The 12,267-nt window shown below is 54.9% G+C and overlaps 1 protein-coding gene across 2 annotated transcripts; it reads left to right on the top strand.

Annotated features, from left to right (window-relative positions):
• LOC138731776 (tRNA-dihydrouridine(47) synthase [NAD(P)(+)]-like) lies at positions 1–12,053 on the top strand. Of its 2 annotated transcripts, XM_069877929.1 has the most exons (13): positions 1–51; positions 767–1,094; positions 2,077–2,661; positions 3,732–3,773; positions 3,872–4,024; positions 4,121–4,237; positions 4,627–4,692; positions 4,780–4,890; positions 8,951–9,047; positions 9,607–9,682; positions 9,956–10,144; positions 10,231–10,359; positions 11,901–12,053. In XM_069877929.1, exons 1-13 carry the CDS (start codon positions 17–19, stop codon positions 11,971–11,973), a joined length of 2,001 nt encoding a protein of 666 aa, XP_069734030.1. In that variant the 5' UTR covers positions 1–16; the 3' UTR covers positions 11,974–12,053. The 2 variants fall into 2 exon arrangements, with proteins under 2 accessions (XP_069734030.1, XP_069734031.1); XM_069877930.1 differs by lacking the exons at positions 10,231–10,359; positions 11,901–12,053 and having other exon boundaries at positions 9,567–9,682; positions 9,956–10,138.
• The last annotated feature ends 214 nt before the right edge of the window (positions 12,054–12,267 follow it).

Below are 12,267 nucleotides of genomic sequence, written 5' to 3'. Positions count from 1 at the left end.
CACCGCGCGCCGCAGCATGGCCGGGGCCGGGGTGGCTGCGGTTCGCGCCCCGTGAGTGCAGGCCCGGGGCTCGCCCCGTCGCCCCCGATCCGAGCCCGGCAGCTCCACAGTCCCCCCTCGGTCCGTGTCCTCCCCTCCGTGTCCTCCCCAGGCCCGTACCTGGCCTCCCCGTCGGCCCCCCGGTCAGCACCCGCTCCTCTTAGAGCTCCCCCCATCCGTGCTCGCTCCCTCCGTAGCCCCCCCCGGTCCGTGCCAGGTAGCCTCGTAGCCCCCTCCGATCCGCCTCTGCTGTCCCCCGGTCCGTGCCCAGCACCCCCGTGGCCCCCCCGGTCCGTTCCTAGGGCCTCAGTAGCACCCCCGGTCCGTGCCCAGCACTCCGATAGGCACCCGGTCCGTGCCCAGCGCCCCCACGGTCCCCGATCCACGCCTGGGCCGCCTATAGCCCGGCTGATCCGTCCCTGGCCCCTCCATAGTGCCCCCCCAGTCCATGCCCGCTCCCACCATAGCCCCCACGTCCATCCAAGTCCCCTCTGTAGTCCTTAAACGATCCATGCCGGGCCCCCCTGTACCTCCTGGTCCATGCCAGCCCCTCCGCAGCCCCCGCCCCGGTCCGTGCTCATCACCTCTGTGAGCCCTGATCCACGCCCATCCTCCCTGTAGCCCCACCCCGGTCCGTGCCTGGCCCCCCATTCTCCTGCACCCGCTTCTCCCTGCCCCCCCCTCCTCGCTGCCCTTGCTGGACTCACCCGTTGCTCTGGCTCCGTAGGTTCCTCACCTCCAAGGAGCAATTCCATGCGTTCCTGCGGGCAGGGGGGCAGCCCGGCAGCCAGGTGGGCACCGGGACAGAGGAGGATACAGAGGAGAAGAAGGAGGAGGATGCGGAGGAGAAGAAGGAGGAGAAGTGCCAGAGCGAGCCCCCCGCCAAACGGGTGAGGTTGGAAGAGCTCAGCCAGGATGAGGAAAGGCAACAGGCTGCTGGAGCAACGGAGAAGGAGCCCGTGGAGCGGAAGCGAGCCCGGGGGCAGAACAAGAGCAGGCCCTGTATGAAACCAAAGCACTACGAGCAGAGCAGGCTGTGCCCGTCGATGACGCAGGTGGGCTGAGGGGCCCTGCTCCGGGCTGCTTTGGGGGCGGAATCCTGGATCCCCGTGGGCCCTTCGTGCTCCGGGGCTGTGTTTGTGTTTGAGCCTGGGAGAGCATGTTAAAAGTCGAGCTGCACCAGGGCCAACTCCCAGCAGGGAGAGCGTAGCAGGGGCCTGTGCTGGAAAACCACCTCAGCTGGCTGGCTGGGAGAGGGTAGAGCGGGACAAGTGGGGTAGGACAAGTTAAGTGTCGTCTTCGCTGAAGTGGTAGCACTAAAATGTCCCCTTGAGTGGGTACGTCGCTGCCCAGCTGCAGCACATTCCAGCTTCCTGGGAGCATTTCATCACATGCCCAGTGTCACTCGGGGAGCGGTGAGTGCTCTGAACAGTCCTGCGGCCTCTCTGGTCCAGCACAGCCCCAGGCTCCCCCTGTGTGACCGGCACACCCTGAGCAGGCAAGTGGAGGAGAGAGGTTTTCGTAGAATCACAGAATCACTAGTTTGGAAAGGACCCACAGGATCATTGAGTCCAACCATTCCCATCCATCACTAAACCATGTCCCTCAGCACCTCGTCCACCCGTCCCTTAAACCCCTCCAGGGAAGGTGACTCAACCCCCTCCCTGGGCAGCCTCTGCCAGTGCCCAATGACCCTTTCCATGGAAAGTTTTTCCTAATGTCCAGCCTGAACCTCCCCTGGTGGAGCTTGAGGCCATTCCCTCTCGTCCTGTTCCCTGTCCCTTGGGAGAAGAGCCCAGCTCCCTCCTCTCCACAACCTCCTTTCAGGGAGTTGGAGAGAGCAATGAGGTCTCCCCTCAGCCTCCTCTTCTCCAGGCTAAACACCCCCAGCTCTCTCAGCGGCTCCTCTTGTTCTCCAGCCCCCTCACCAGCTTCATTGCTCTTCTCTGGACTCTCTCCAGAGCCTCAACATCCTTCTTGTGGGGAGGGCCCCAGAACTGAACACAGGATTCAAGACTCCCTCTTCCTTCTTTCAAGGGGTGTGCAGAGAAGTGCTGCTTCGGCTCGCGGTGCCGCTTCCTGCACGACATCGGCGAGTACATGGCCACGAAGCCAGCCGACCTGGGGCGCAGCTGTGTGCTCTTTGAAACCTTCGGCAAGTGCGTTTACGGCGTCACGTGCCGCTTTGCCCAAGCCCACCTCGGTGACGGCTACCAGAACATCGTCAACGCCGAGCTGGCCAAGCAATGGGAAGGGAAGTCACTGGTGAGGAACAACCTCTCCAAGGATCTCCAGCACCGGCTGCGCAAGAGGAAGTTCAGCTTCCAGAAGGCTGACGAGTACCTGCGTGGGCTGGCCAAGGCCCACGGCAACGGTGGGAAGGGAGGCAAAACCAGAGAGTGCTCTGCAGAGGAGCAAGGAGTGTCCAGCTGCACAGCACCCCCAGAGGGCCTGGGAGACAGCCTGGAATGTCCTGCCCCACCGGAGCAGGGAGAAGATGCCAAAGCAGAGGCCTTGCAGAGGCCCAGTCCTGCGGGTGGTGAGGAGGCTTCCTCCATCAAAACCGTGGGCCCGGTGACAGATGAAGATGTGATAAAGCTGCGGCCGTGTGAGAAGAAGCAGGTGAGAGCTGGGTCGAGGGCTGCTGTCTCTCGTGTACCTGGCCAGTGGTTGGGATGGTGCTTGGGAAGAGAGAGACCTCTCTGCTGGGCGGGAGGCAGGCAGAGGACAGGGCTGCTTGGGGCCCGCGCTCTGTAGTGAGGGGCAGGAGGCAGGAGGGTGAGGTCTTGGGGCTGTGGTGTTGGCCTCGGAGGGGTGAGAACCAAGAGAATCTGCAGCCCTGTGCGTGTGCAGGGGGGTTGGGGCTGAGCTGTCAGTGAGGCTCTGGAGTGAGTCCAGGGAAGAGCAACGAAGCTGGTGAGGGGGCTGGAGAAGAAGAAGAGCGGCTGAGAGAGCTGGGGGTGTTTAGCCTGGAGAAGAGGAGGCTGAGGGGAGACCTCATTGCTCTCTCCAACTCCCTGAGAGGAGGTTGTGGAGAGGAGGGAGCTGGGCTCATCTCCCAAGTGACAGGGGAGAGGACGAGAGGGAATGGCCTCAAACTCCGCCAGGGGAGGTTCAGGCTGGACATTAGGAAAAAAATTTTCACGGAAAGGGTCATTGGGCACTGGCAGAGGCTGCCCAGGGAGGGGGCTGAGTCACCTTCCCTGGAGGGGTTTCAGGGACAGGTGGATGAGGTGCTGAGGGGCATGGTTTAGTGACAGGAATGGTTGGACTTGATGATCTGGTGGGTCTTTTCCAACCTGGTGATTCTATGATTCTATGAAGTGATCTGTAAGGAGCAGCAAGGCTGGGGCTGCTTGGTTTGTCTGTACTGCACGGCCCTTTCCTGGCAGAGAGTGTTGCCTCCTTCCTGTCCTTGTTGCTTCCATCCCTCTGTATCAGTGACTGCTTTGAGTTTTCTCCAGGCTGATAAAAAAAAAATATTGAGCAGTTTGAAGTTTTGGTTCTTTAATCCAAACGATCTGTTCTCAGGGAACAGTTGAGGTTCTCAAACAAAACCACTGGTTGCCTGGGTTTCCCACCGAGTTTTACCCAAGGCAAGTGATAAAATTGCTAACTGGAATCTCTCTCCCTCTTTAATCTCTTCTGGTTCAGCTCTGCTAACGTGTTCCTCCATCCTTATTGTTTTCTAGTTGAAGATCCAAGGCAAGCTCTACTTGGCTCCACTGACCACAGTAGGTAGAGAATTCTCTCCTGTCAAAATTTGCCATTGGGACACTTAGAATGGAGCAAATCTCCTGACAGACCTGTCTGCCTGCTCTCTCTCTCTCAGTGCGGTAACCTCCCTTTCCGAAGGATCTGCAAGCGTTTTGGGGCAGATGTCACCTGTGGAGAGATGGCTGTGTGTACAAACCTGCTTCAGGGCCAGTCCTCCGAGTGGGCTCTCCTCAAACGGCATCACACAGAAGATATTTTTGGGGTGCAGGTGAGTGCTATCGTCTCGATAACCAAAGAAATACGAACTCGCTTCTGAGGAGAAAAGCAGCTTCTTGAACTCGTACCCTCCATCTCTCTTTGGCAGCTGGAGGGAGCTTTTCCAGACACGATGACCAAATGTGCAGAGCTCCTGAACCAGAGCATTGAAGTGGACTTTGTAGACATCAATGTTGGGTGTCCCATTGACCTGGTCTACAAGAAGGTAAGAAGATGTTCTGCACTGCGTTTTGCTTCCTTCAAGAGATGCTGGTTTCTTGCCTCATCTCCTGTTCCCTGATCTCTCCTGCCGGTCTGATCCAGAGCTCCCAGTTCATTTACGTAGGCTGGACTCCAGCAGGAAGGCAAAAGAGCTGTTCAAAGAGCAGGGAAGGGTTTGCTGTCTCTCGCTGTCTGCAGGCAGAAGTTGGGATAGAAAAGGGCCATGTTTGTTTTTTTTTTTTTATGTTGAGGAGTCCCCTTTCTCCAAGCCTTGAGATGCTCCAAGTGTTCCCCGCATCCCCCGAGCAGAGGCTGCTGGGGAGCAGCTCCGAGAAGGCTCCTCGCTATGCAAGGAGGCAGAAAGTGTTGACTGTTCCACTTCTTGTCCCCCAGGGAGGAGGCTGCGCTCTGATGACTCGGTCCAACAAGTTTGAACAGATCGTCCGAGGGATGAACTCGGTGAGTCAGAGCACCGGCCGGCAGCGGGAGGTGAGCGGATGGAGCCAACTCCTGCCTCAGCCGGGCCTCCCTCTCCCCTCTCTGCAGGTGCTGGATGTCCCACTGACTGTGAAGATACGGACAGGGGTGCAAGAAAAGATTAACGTGGCTCATAAACTCATCCCCAAGCTCCGGGAGTGGGGAACATCCATGGTCACGGTACAGGGATACTTGCTGTGGTGTGAGATTGTGGGCTGGTGCTTGGGGAACTCTGCTGGCCTATCAGCCTGGGGCACGGTGACTTTCCCCTTCCCCACAACTGAGCAGCTCTTTCAAACCCCTTTGACCTTTCAGTGTTTTCTGCTAAGAACAGAGGCAAATTCCAATGCTCAGAGCATTTTCTGAGGTGCTCCTGAGCCTCAGATCCGTTACAAAGAGAGGTGGTTCCTGCAGCGCTGTGGAGCAGAGGCATCAGCCTCGTTCTAGCAGAGCTGGGGAAGCAATGGAACCATCGCTCCACAGAGAGGTCTGGTGCTTACCGGGGGTATCAGTGAAGGAGGGAGCTAGAAAACTTCCTTCCCTGGTCCACGAGACAGACTACTATCCTCTGATAGTCCAAACTGGTAATGATGGTCTAGTAAACAGAAAGACCAGAACCATCAAGAAAGACTTCAGGGCCATTGGGAAAATGATGGAGGGCTCTGGGGCACAAATAGTATTCTGCTCCATCCCAAGGCTAAATAGAGAGGAGCAGGAAGTCAGGAAGAAGAATTTGATTAATGCCTGGCTCCGAGCCTGGTGTGAGGAGAGGGGCTTTGGCTTCTTTGATCATGGGGTGGCTCACGCACCCCCAGGCTTTGCTGCTAAGGATGGGACACGTGTGTCTCCTAGGGGGAATAAAGCCCTTGCTAGAAGCCTAGCTAAGCTCATAAATCGAGCTTTAAACTAGATGTGAAGGGGGAGGGGGTTGAGCCCAGGTTAGACAGGAACGAGCTTGGACGTGGGGCAATGGAGAATCAGAGAGGGTGTGCTGGTGAGGACCACCAGTACCTCACCACCCAGAAAGTGGGGGAGAACACACCTGGGGGTGCTAAGGGAGATAGGGGCACTCTGGAGCTAGCTACTCCAGTTACCAGGCAGTTGGGAACGAGCTCTGTTCCCTCTAAGAGGGCTGAAGGCTCAGCAGCTCAGCTGAAGGGCATTTACACCAATGCACGCAGCCTGGGGAATAAGAAGGAAGAGCTGGAAGCTGTCGTAGGGCAAGGAGCCTATGATGTCGTTGCCCTCACGGAAACGTGGTGGGACGACTCATATAACTGTAGTACAACTATGGTGGGGTACAAACTCTTCAGGCGGGACAGGAAGGGTAGGAGAGGAGGCGGGGTAGCCCTCTTTGTGAGGGAGGACTTGGACACCGTTGAGCTGCATTGTGGCGATGAGGAGTGCCTGTGGGTTAAAATCAGAGGAGCCCACCAGAAGGTAGATGTTGTGATGGGAGTCTGTTACAGACCACCCAGCCAAGGAGAAGCAGCTGATGAGCTCTTCTATAAACAGCTGGGGTTAATCTCTAGATCAATGCCTCTTGTTCTTGTGGGAGACTTCAATCTTCCTGATATCTGCTGGAAGTACAATAGAGCAGAAAGGAAGCAGTCTAGGAGGTTCCTGGAGTGCGTGGAAGACAACTTCCTTGCACAGCTGGTGAATGAACCAACAAGGGAGGGTGCCCTCCTGGGCCTGCTGTGTGTGAACAGAGAAGGCCTTGTGGGGGATGTGGCAGTAGGTGGACGCCTAGGACAAAGCGATCATGAGATGATGGGGTTTTCTGTTCTAGGTGAAGTGAAGAGGGTGGTTAGCAGGACATTAGCATTAAATTTCCAGAGGGCAGACTTTGAACTCTTCAGAAGGCTGGTTGGCAAAGTCTCATGGGAGACAGTACTTAAGGGCAAGGGAGCCCATGAGGGCTGGGAGCTCTTCAAAAAGGAAATCCTAGCAGCTCAGGAGAAAGCCATCCCCGTGTTCCGGAAAAAAAGCCGGTAGGGGAGAAAGCCAGCTTGGTTGAACAGAGAGATCTTGAGTGATATCAAGAAGAAGAGAAATGTTTATGGGCTCTGGAAGAGGGGCAGGCCTCTTGGGTGGACTACAGGAGGGAAGTGAGATTGTGTAGAGAAAAAATCAGAAAGGCTAAGGCTCAGCTAGAAATCAGATTGTCAAAGTCTGTGAAAGATAACAAAAAATCCTTCTATAAATATATAAATACTAAAAGGAGGACTAGGGAGACCATACAGTCCCTATTGGACGCAGAAGGAACAACAGCGACAGGGGGTGAGGAAAAGGCTGAGGTACTTAATGCCTTCTTTGCCTCAGTCTTTATTTGTAAAGAAAGTCGTTCAGTCTGTGTACAAACCCAGGAGCTAGAGGAGCCAAATGAGGCTCCCATGATCCAAGAGGAGGTGGTCAGGGCCTTGCTAGCCCAGCTAGACACCCACAAGTCTATGGGGCCGGATGGGATTCACCCAAGGGTATTGAAGGAGCTGGCGGATGTGTTGGCCAAACCCCTTTCCATCATCTTCCAACAGTCCTGGAAGACTGGGGAAGTCCCACTGGACTGGAGGCTGATGTTGTGCCCATCTACAAGAAGGGTCGCAGGGAGGACCCAGGGAACTCCAGGCCTGTCAGTCTGACCTCAGGGCCAGGGAAAGTCATGGAGCAGGTGATCTTGAGTGCTATCATGAAGCACATGCAAGAGAACCGGGTGATCAGGCCCAGTCAACATGGGTTCACAAAAGGCAGGTCTTGCCAGACTAACCTGATAGCCTTCTATGACAAAGTGACTCGGCTGCTGGATGAGGGAAAGGCTGTGGATGTATCTTCCTGGACTTCAGTAAAGCCTTTGACACAGTTTCTCACAGCATTCTGCTTGAGAAACTGTCACCTCTGGCCTGGACAGGCGCACACTCTGCTGGGTGGAAAACTGGTTGGCTGGCCGGGCCCAGAGAGTGGTGGGAAATGGAGTTAACTCCAGCTGGAGGCCAGTGACAAGTGGGGTTCCCCAGGGCTCAGTGCTGGGTCCAGCCCTGTTCAGTGTCTTTATCAGTGACCTGGATGAAGGCATCGAGTGCACCCTTAGCAAGTTTGCAGACGACACTAAGCTGGGTGGAAGTGTGGATCTGCTGGAGGGTCGGGAGGCTCCAAAGGGATCTGAACAGGCTGGACCGCTGGGCTGAGACCAATGGGATGAGGTTTGACAAGGCCAAATGCCGGGTCCTGCACTTGGGGCACAACAACCCTGTGCAGATACAGAGTAGGAGAAGTCTGGCTAGAAAGCTGCCTGGAGGAGAGGGACCTAGGGGTGTTGGTTGACAGTGAGTGAACATGAGCCAGCAGTGGCCCAGGTGGCCAAGAAGGCCAATGGCATCTTGGCTTGGATCAGAAACAGTGTGGCCAGCAGGTCCAGGGAGGTTCTTCTCCCTCTGTACTCGGCACTGGTGAGACCGCTCCTCGAATCCTGTGTTCAGTTCTGGGCCCCTCACCACAAGAAGGATGTTGAGGCTCTGGAGTGAGTCCAGAGAAGAGCAACGAAGTTGGTGAAGGGGCTGGAGAACAGGCCTTATGAGGAGCATCTGAGAGAGCTGGGGGTGTTTAGCTTGGAGAAGAGGAGGCTGAGGGGAGACCTTATTGCTCTCTATAACTACCTGAACGGAGGTTGTAGAGAGGAGGGTGCTGGGCTCTTCTCCCAAGTGACAGGGGACAGGACAAGAGGGAATGGCCTCAAGCTCCACCAGGGGAGATTTAGGCTGGACATTAGGAAAAAGTGTTTCATGGCAAGGGTCATTGGTCCCTGGCAGAGGCTGCCCAGGGAGGTGGTTGAGTCCCCTTCCCTGGAGGGGTTTAAGTGACGGGTGGACGAGGTGCTGAGGGACATGGTTTAGTGATTGATAGGAATGGTTGGACTCGATGATCCAGTGGGTCTCTTCCAACCTGGTTATTCTATGATTGTATGATTCTATCTCGTTTGCCTGGGAATGAGCAAAGAGTAAACATTCCCTTTCTGTGTGAGCAGTCACCTCTTGCTCTGGCTTGCAAATAGCTGAAATATTCCTGGGGAAGCATCCAGCCCTTTCTTGGCTCTGCTAACCAGTTCCCCAGCCTGGGCTGTTAACAACTGCCTGGATTGTACGTCCAGAGGGCTCCTTTACCCCAACTGGAGTCTTTGCCTTTGCACATTCTTCCAGTGCTCCAGGGGCATTTGCTGAGGTCTCACAGCCACCTTCTTCCCCAGCTCCACGGCCGATCCAGGGAACAGCGGTACACGAGGAGCGCGGACTGGGACTACATAGCAGAATGTGCTAAAATAGCAACCCCCATGCCTCTTTTTGGTAGGTGTTTGTGTTCTTTTGTCCTGTGAACTGGAAGTGCCACACGATTGATTTGAGATGTCTTTAGTAAAGCAAAGATCCGGGCTTCCGAGGATACTTGGCGTGGGGGAAAGGTTGGAGTATCCCTCCTGCTGCTGGTGCCACGATGGAGCAAGTTCCCAGCAGCTCTTGTGCAGCCCAGCTCTGCCTGTGTGCTCGGGGCCAGGCGTGATGAGCACTGAGCGGAGCGGGAGGCGAAGGGACCCGCAGGATACAAAGCACTTTGTTTCCAGCAGGGGTTTTCTCCCTTGGGCACCAGCACAGACAGTGCCAGCAAAACCTTCAGGGTGGGAGTTGGGAGTGGGGAAGGAGGGAGGAGAAGGCTCTGCCTTTCCTTGTGAGAAGAACATTAATCAGCAGCCTCCGTGGGAGTCTGCGCTCATGAGCCCCAGAGCCTCTTGGGGCAGTCTGGCTCTTGGGCCCTGTGGCCACTGTGAATTAATCCCACACCCGAATTATCTCCTTTTGACTTGCCCTCAGGTATCGCTTTGACCTCTGGCTTCTCCCTTCCTCTGGACAGGGAACGGGGATATTCTGTCTTACGAAGATGCTCAGCGAGCCATGCAGACGGGCGTTTCGGGAGTTATGATTGCAAGGCAAGTGCCTGTGTTTCCCCTTTGCTTTCTTGGAGCAGGGTTAAAAAAGGAATAAAATACTTAAACAAGCCCAAAGCAGGAAAGCTTTCCTCTTTAACTTCATAAAATCAGTTTGCAGCTGTAGGAGCTTAAAGCAGCTTCCTGTGGAGAGCAGAACAAACAATTAAACCAGCCTGGGCTGGCAAATGGAGCACTAGGAAGTGTCTGGAATGGGTTGGTGTAGTGAGAAGCATCAGTTGTGGGCATAACAATGTGCGTTTTCCTTGGCTGCAGAGGGGCACTCATCAAACCGTGGCTTTTCACTGAAATTAAGGACCAGAGACACTGGGATATCTCCTCCAGCGAGAGATTTGATATCCTCAAAGACTTCTCCAACTACGGCCTTGAGCACTGGGGGTCGGATACTCAGGGAGTGGAGAAGACCAGGAAGTTCCTGCTGGAATGGCTCTCATTTCTGTGCAGGTAGTTCTCCCCAGCTGAGAGCAGCTTTAACCTCGCAAACCTGTCCCGTTTGACAAAAGCACGCATGCTATCCCATGTCATTGCAGGTATATTCCAGTTGGCTTATTAGAACACCTACCTCAGAAAATTAACGAGCGGCCGCCTTACTATCTGGGGAGAGACTACATGGAGACGCTAATGGCGAGCCAGAACGTGGATGATTGGATTAAAATAAGGTAATGAAACACTGTATTTCATTTAAGTTGCTAGGAAGAGACATTGCAGAGCCCCACAGAGTCACTGTGCCTTGCAGGCATCCTCCAAAGAGTGAATGACGACTCTTTCCGTTTAAGGGCTTGTAAGGACCCAGCCAGGGTTCACCAGTGCTTCCCTTTGAAGTTTTAAGTGAGCTTGAAGCTGCCCTCAAGAGCTCTCTCAATCCCAGGATCTGCTTCAGCAAGGGATCCGGTACCTGCTGCCAATCCACAATTGGCTGCCCTCTTTCCTGACACGCTGTTCATCCCAGGAGAGAGGAAAGCACAACGCTGGGACATCTTGGGCTTTCAGCATCGGCTCCCTCCGTGCTCTGCCCCGCCAGTCCCATCCTGCCACCCCCATGCAGATACTGAGCCCAGTTTTCATGATCCAGTTTCTGAGTTGATGCAACAACGTGTAGGAAACTGTTCTTCCGCACACCTACAAGTCCTCAAGCAGCAGCTTGAAATGATTTCACAAGCTTCAAGGCAGCTGAAATGCGAGCTGGAGCAGGCAGCTGCTGTCTTCCCCTCAAAAGAGAGAGCAGCAAAGAGGGAGCGTGGCTAGAGCCTGCTCTGGGCGTGCTGATCCTCAGCCCTTTTCTTAGCACTGTCATCAACTGCTTAAAACCGTGATCCAAGGCCATCAAGTTTGGATCAGCATTTTGAAATGCCCTTTTTCAAGGCTGACTTTAGGCTGCACAAAACTTTGTAACCCGTGGTTTTCCCTGTGTCACAAGACAGACATTGATAGGCACAAGATCATAAAGCAGTTTGGGTTTATTGATTAAAGCCTGTTGAAAGGAGATGCTGCCAGAAGTAGAGATCTCTGAGAGTGCTCTTTGTGCTGTAGATTGAGGCTCTTGCTTTGCAGTTCTGTGCCCTGCTGGGATCCTCTCTCTCTTTCTGACATGGCTTAGCGAAAGGTGTAGTGATGCTGTATGGAACCAGCATCCCCCTTGCCTGCAAAGAAGATGATCCTGCACTGAAAATACGGTGTGAGTTCCAACGTGCTAAGAAACAGTTGAAGCCTGAAGCTGGGATAAATGTGATGGCGCTAGAACTGGCTGAGAGCATTTTAGGCTCTGACCTGAGTCCTTTTTGGCCTGAACAGGGTTTTGGCTTTACCCAAGCACAGGGAGAGCTGGGGAGGAACTTCCCTAAGGCTGATGTTGGCTTTAGGCACGACCTTGGCAGCAGGGAGGCTGGGGTTCAGCTCACCAACCTTAGGGCCCCATTTTGCCTTCGATTCTCAGTGACTCCCCAGCAAGGAGGGCACTGCCCACAGCTGGAGGCTCTTGGGGGCTGTGGGTCAGGGTTAAAGCTCAGCACCTGAGATGGTTTTGTGCAGGAACCTTCTATCTTCAGGAGAGTAAAGGCTTCTTGAACTCATCTGAGTGCAGTCAGCATCGCAGCCGAGCCACAGGGCTACGCAGCCACTGGGTCCAGTGCCTCTGTTGTGCTGAGCACAAACCGCTCCTTGCCTTTTGGTTTATCTTTCTTCTTTTCTTTCTTTCCACCAGTGAGCTGCTTCTGGGACCTGTACCGACCAGCTTCACCTTCCTGCCGAAACACAAGGCAAATTCCTACAGATAGGGCTGAGAGGAGGCTCTTTGCTGAAGCATCAAGGTGCTCAGCTGTTTGCCAGGATGAAATAAAATTTGATGTTTTTAGAAGCTCAGTTGCCTTCTTGCCCCCAGCGCTGGTCCCTGCCACAACCAGGGACAGCATGGCCCTGCCAGGAGGAGAGAGAGCTGCTCTCTTCCCCTTCAGGAGACGAAAAGTTGTGATGGGGATATTTCAGCAAGGGCAGGGGGAAAACGTGCCAGCATGAGCTTCCCTTGCCCCCTCGAGCTCCTTCCACCAATCCCTCCATCACTCCAGCCAGTG

This window comes from Phaenicophaeus curvirostris, chromosome 28 (genome assembly GCF_032191515.1).
Source record: "Phaenicophaeus curvirostris isolate KB17595 chromosome 28, BPBGC_Pcur_1.0, whole genome shotgun sequence".
Taxonomy (NCBI): Eukaryota; Metazoa; Chordata; class Aves; order Cuculiformes; family Cuculidae; genus Phaenicophaeus; species Phaenicophaeus curvirostris.
Note: the sequence above shows the minus strand (reverse complement) of the source record. Positions and strands in the feature narration are given on the sequence as shown.

Bases quoted from the DNA above. Each gene is read 5' to 3' on its own strand.
- LOC138731776 (XM_069877929.1), top strand. From the start codon at position 17: ATGGCCGGGGCCGGGGTGGCTGCGGTTCGCGCCCC. The intron at 52-766 runs GTGAGTGCAGGC...CTGGCTCCGTAG, and splicing joins GTGGCTGCGGTTCGCGCCCC to GTTCCTCACCTCCAAGGAGC. The intron at 4,693-4,779 runs GTGAGTCAGAGC...CCCTCTCTGCAG, and splicing joins TCGTCCGAGGGATGAACTCG to GTGCTGGATGTCCCACTGAC.